The sequence below is a fragment of the Lineus longissimus genome, chromosome 6, assembly GCF_910592395.1.
Source record: "Lineus longissimus chromosome 6, tnLinLong1.2, whole genome shotgun sequence".
In the NCBI taxonomy this organism is placed as follows: Eukaryota; Metazoa; Nemertea; class Pilidiophora; order Heteronemertea; family Lineidae; genus Lineus; species Lineus longissimus.
Genome location: NC_088313.1, coordinates 8947858 through 8953857, shown reverse-complemented (window position 1 = coordinate 8953857; position 6000 = coordinate 8947858). Strand labels below are relative to the sequence as shown.

Sequence of the window (6000 nt, the reverse complement as noted above, 5' to 3'; positions counted from 1 at the left end):
TGTCTTGGATGTTTCTGATAGTTGCTGGAAGTTTATTCCACATTTTTGGTACACCAATAGAAAAAGCTCTAGTTCCTATTGATTGCACCTTTGCTCTGGGAGGTTGAAGGAGAGTTTCAGCTGAGGAGCGAAGGGGACGGTTAGGTGTGTAGATTGATATAAGCTCGGAGAGATAGGATGGGGCCAGACCATGGAGACATTTGAAAGTAAGGAGGAGGACCTTGTAAGCGATACGCTGTTCAACAGGGAGCCAATGTAGAGACTTGCGGACTGGGGTAATATGTGACCTCTTTCGAGACTTGGTAATAAGACGAGCCGCGTTGTTTTGCACTAACTGCAGTGGACGGAAAGTAGATTTAGGCAAGCCAAGAAGAAGGGAATTGCAGAAGTCAAGTCTAGAAGTGATGAGGGCTTGAATATAGAGCCTGGTGGTGATGACCGATAGATATCTGCGGATCTTTCCAATATTGCGGATATGAAAGTATGAGGCCCTAACACAAGCACTGATGTGCTGTTTGAAAGTGAAATCACTGTCAAAAACTACACCAAGGTTTCTCGCTGAAAGAAAAGCATACACATCAGCGTCAATGATGCGGACTGATTGCAGCCTAAGCACGTCGATGTGCTTCTTGGGACCAATGAACAATAGATCTGTCTTTTCACCATTACACTTGAGAAAGTTTCTTACCAACCATTTGTTGAGGTCGAAAACACCGGTTGACATCAAGTCACATGTGGGGCGGAGCTCAGGCAGTGTGAAAACCAGGTATAACTGACTGTCATCGGCATAAAAGTGGTAAGAAATGCTATGTGCCAAGATGATAGCACCGATAGGTGTAGTATAGATGGAAAATAACAGGGGACCAAGTATGGAACCCTGAGGTACCCCACACTTGATCATACTTGGCTTTGAAAGTTTACCCTCAACGCACACCTCCTGACACCTGCCACTAAGATAGGACGTGAACCATTTCAATGCCACCCCTGAGACTCCCATTGCACCAAGGCGATTTATCAGCTTCACATGATCCACAGTATCGAAAGCAGCGCTCATGTCCAAAAGTACTAAGAGGACACATTTCTTTTCATCGAGCGCACGAATGACATCATTATGGACACGAGTAAGCCCAGTTTCAACGCTGTGCATAGGACGATAGGCTCATTGAAAAGGTTCACGCAGATCGTTGCTATCCAAGTGTACTGATAATTGATTGGCAACTACCCTCTCAAGCACCTTTGAGAGAAAGCATAGATTGGACACCGGGCGATAGTTTTTAAGTACATCGGCATCCAATGATGGTTTCTTAATAAGTGGATTAAGAATAGCCCTCTTGAAACTATCAGGGACAACACCACAACTGAGAGAGGAGTTGATGATTGCAATCATAAGCTCAACTATACCCGGTGTACACTTTTTCAGCAAAGGTGTTGGAATGGGGTCAAGTGAACAGCTAGTAGCTCTCATTTGACCGAGGAGTTTAACAAACTCAGTGGAAGTAACAGGCTTAAACTCATCAAGCTTGGAGGAGCACAGATACTGTTCATGCACTTGCTCATCACCGTCCTGGTCAGGGAAAGACTCCCTAATCAGTTGAACCTTATTTGCAAAATATGCACTGAACCTTTCTGCAAGTTCATTGGCGCACTCATGACTCGGCAAAACAGTGTTCTTCTTGCCATAGAGTAAAGAGTTCACTGTTCTGAAAGTGTCAACAGTTGATGATTCCTCAGCCTGCACAGCAAAATGGTCCTCCTTGGCTGTCTCAATCATTGAATCCACAAGTCTGGCTTGATGTTTCCAAATCTGGCGATCAATTGTAAGTTTTGAGCGCCGAAATTTCCGTTCAAGTTTACGTTCAGTCTTTCTTTCCTGTACAATCTCGTCACTGAACCAAGGTGCATTGGGACGGACTGTAACGCGTTTGGACTTCGCAGGAGCATGTTGGTCAAGTGTGTTTCGGAGAACCTTGTCATAACACACAGTTAGAGTCTCAAGATCACTTGCGAGGTCAAGAGCCTTCACTCTCCTCGTAAGGTCAGAGGCAAAAGAATCAGCATCGATCGCCTTAATCGTACGGTAACAAATAGTCTTCTGCAGTTCCGATGGCTTTACCATACGTAGGACAAAGGAAACTGCACAATGATCAGATATGCTAGGATCTGTGACTTCAATGTCGGCAATAGAGGAGTCCCCAATACGCGAAATGAGGAGATCTAACACATGGCCTTTGTCGTTGGTAGGACTGTTAACGTGTTGAAGAAGACTTCGCTGTTCGAGTATCTCAAGTAGCCTCTTAGAGTCAGGGTGATTGGGATTATCGAGATGAAAGTTAAAGTCTCCTAAGAGATATAACTTATCCTTCGTTGCGGTGATAGATATGTTGTCGAGTAGGCTGCAGAACTCGTCAAAGAAAGCAGAACGATTGGAATCTGCCTGTGGCCCTTTCTCAGGTCTATAGATAAGAACGAATGAGAAACTCTGATGATCAGACATGATCCTTGCACGGAGACATTCAAAACTTTTCGGCCAGCTGATGGACTTGACTTTGCATTTCAGTGAGGTACGATGCATTACACCGACACCACCTCCACGCCTATTTGGGCGAGGAACATGGAAAAAGTTGTAACCCTCCTCAGTGATAGCAGTCACTGCAGCAGTGTCATTCTCATTGATCCAAGTTTCAGTAATGAACAGACAATCAATATCATTGTCCCTGACGTAGAGTTTAATGCGTTCAGTCTTATTACTGATAGACCTTGCATTTATCAGTGTACATCATACCATCGGTGAGCCAAGGGCGTTGGTCACATTTCGGTATCGATCATATTTTCAGATCAGCTGAGATTGGCTAATAGGTTTACGTATTGTACTTACGTTACTTGATTAGGCTTTCGTCCATGTCTTTGTCTAGGCTGATGGATGATGTCCGGTATTTCTTCAAAGTCATTGTTGTCCTTAAAAATAAATTATGTGACCAATTTACCAATACTTGGGGCCAATGTCTGATGTTGGCGCACTATTTTGTTGAAAGGATGTCCACCAAGTGGATAGACGGACTTCTAACAAAAGTTTGTACGATTTTCGTGTGACCTTTAAAGCAGAGCTTATTCAGTGAAATATTGCATGTCTCTCACAATGAATTAAAAATAATAACATAACAAGCCCTTCGGCGATAATGGCTCACTGTGAGAAATGATTGCTCTAATGTTGTCAATGTGTACAGGGACTGGACCAATTGGTTCACTTACTGAATCCAAGATGGCGGACCACCAGACTAAAATGCGAGTACTAATTGAAGAGCTTAGAAGTATAATCAGGCTAAGGCACATTTTAAACCCTATATTTGGAGAAAAATGCAAAAATATGAAAAAAATCTTCACATTCCCTGGAAACACGCAAGTGATGATTTCTAGATATCGCTGAATCATTAAGAGGCACAGATTATATGTGTTGAAAGCATTTGCTTCTTTAAGGGTATAAATACTGCAAAATGTGCATAAACCAAGAAGGGTTGTTACAACTAGTTACACTACGGACTTAGTGATAAGGCCTCGTCCCATCGCCCTTACCGGCCACTACGACAAGTCAATACTCTTGCTGATGATTCGTCATTATTGGTCGTCGCAAAAACAACGAATTGACACAGATATCAACTAGGTCAACTAATCACGCGGTAGTCTGGCGGACACACCTCCACGACACACTTTATGTGACTTAGCATGGTGTCCCTGATGCGGCCACTAAAGACATGATGTAGATTGCCACAACAAACTTGTGGTGTGAAGCTGTGTACTCCTCCTACTATAATATTACGTCTGGAGGCAAAGTCGTAAGGTGTACAGTTAGCCGACGACGTTTGATGTGCAGGTTTCTAATGTCTTCGGCATTCCGCGGGCGATGTAGAATTAGTCCGCCGAGGTTATGGAAGAAAAAAACCAAAATGGCGGGAGTGTCGGAGAATGAGAAGCGTACTGCAATTTTTTCCGCATCAATTTTGAAGTACGTGGATAATGAGGCGTTAGGGAGTTCGTTCAAGAGCCATATAACTTTTGCATACCAGGGTTATGAAACTGCCGGCTTGTTAGAAAAATGTCGGCGGATTAGATGGTCTTCGTTTTCGGACATTTTTTTGTTGGTTGGCACGAACGATTGTTGTAGTCGTTCCAGTGCAAGTGGACATGGTGGAGCCAGTGCTACTGGGCCAGGTTACTCTACCAGTGAAATATGCAGGCGTATTGATGTAAGTTTTATCTGATATAGTGGTGACTTCTCGCTACGTTAATTGCAAAATACATGTACATGATAAGAATGAGTTTACATAAGCAATCTAATCTTTGTTTAAAAATAGTGAAATACATTGAAAAGACTTCACCACGTACACGAAGGAGTGCAGGGAGTTTTCATATCCATCGCTGTTGGGAAGAGAAGGCAAATAAGCCTGGCCAAAGCCTGGGGCCAAATTGGTTGCCTTGGATGAGCCGTCATCAGTTAATTCACCTTTTTCATTACAGATTGTTAAATTATTCACAGACATACTTGTGGGTAGGCCTAATCCAGAAGAAACATACCGCCAGCCTTTCCTCCGGGTTTTTCCTACAGCCTTCTAGCACAGATAATTCACTTATTTTTCAATATATTGCAATAAAACTTGCAAAATATGTTTTAAATAACCTATTTTATTGATTTATGTCAAGAAAATATAATTTTGATAACTTTGAAACCTGGTGGACGCTGGTGGACGCTGTTTAGGATGTCCGGCCTATACGTATACGTTGACTTCAGAATTCACCGGCCATCCGCATCAGGCTGCAAGTGCAACTCTGTCAGTCAGTGTCACCCAAACCAGGTCATACCAATGCTGCCAGCGATTCACAGACAACTAATTGACACTTCGATGAGTATTTCCATCACCTCGACATCTGAAAACTTACTGATTTTGTACGGAAAGCAAGCAGTGAACGATGTAAACATTAATGGATGACGGTAATTACGGTGATTACCTCGTTCCGAATGCTCACCATAAGCTTAGTTGCATACAGTCATACACCTGCAATACTTCATCGATCCCAGGTTGATTATCGGCTAATGTAGCATGTCATTATCACACCCCCGGATCAAACCTTACTAATAAAACCTGAAACTATCGAACTGGCACGATATATGTTCTTTTCTTTAAATATTTGTCGATGGAATCAAATGGAATAAAATGGAATAAATTGTTTGTGGCCAATTTGCACTACTCACACGCTTCCAAAAAATCAACATTTTGCGAATGTACTCGATTTGTTGGAACATAGTAAGCTCGTCCCCTTGTACGAATGTACGTACATATGACCATAATGAATCAATATGAATAACACCCTGGAAAAGGGGCGTGGCAAAATTACATGGAAAAACGAAAAAAACAGATATATACAATGGTTTGTTGTCCAAAATCACTTCACGAGACACACCTATGATGCCAAACACAGCCAATGATGCCGATTGCGCCCGAATCGGTCAGCCCTTATGGACAAACAAGGTTATCGCAAAATGAGGTTAAAAAACCCATGCAACTTTAATGGTCACTATAGACAGTGAGCCAATATAAATGTACACTGGTGTAAGATTTATCACTGTGGTCAACGTACAGATACTTGCCAGGCGTTCACCCGCATTGACGCAATTCTGACTTGCTTACTTGCAGTGAATCGAGTGCATTGTGTTAGTGAAGTTAGACAAAAGTTGATGGCGTCTAGGGTGTCCGACTTTTAAAGATTATTTACATTTTCTGCCTCAAATCTCAGCAAAACCTTCAAACTTCACACAATTTCCCACAATAAAATGTTTCATTTGTACCTGAATTCTTCCCTTTGGGACTGAATGCTGGAAATGTTCCCAATTTCTCCAAAGACAGAACTTTTTTTCAACGCAAGGGTTACATCGCGTTTAGAATTTATTACAAGATAGAATGACTTAAAGAATGTCACGCAAGATAAAGAATTGGTTACCCAGTATAA

General features: G+C 42.3%; 1 protein-coding gene across 1 annotated transcript; it reads right to left on the bottom strand.

Annotated features, from left to right (window-relative positions):
• Positions 1-1159: 1159 nt before the first annotated feature.
• LOC135489943 (uncharacterized) lies at positions 1160-2494 on the bottom strand. Its single transcript, XM_064775579.1, has one exon. It carries the CDS (start codon positions 2492-2494, stop codon positions 1160-1162), a length of 1335 nt encoding a protein of 444 aa, XP_064631649.1.
• Positions 2495-6000: the final 3506 nt, after the last annotated feature.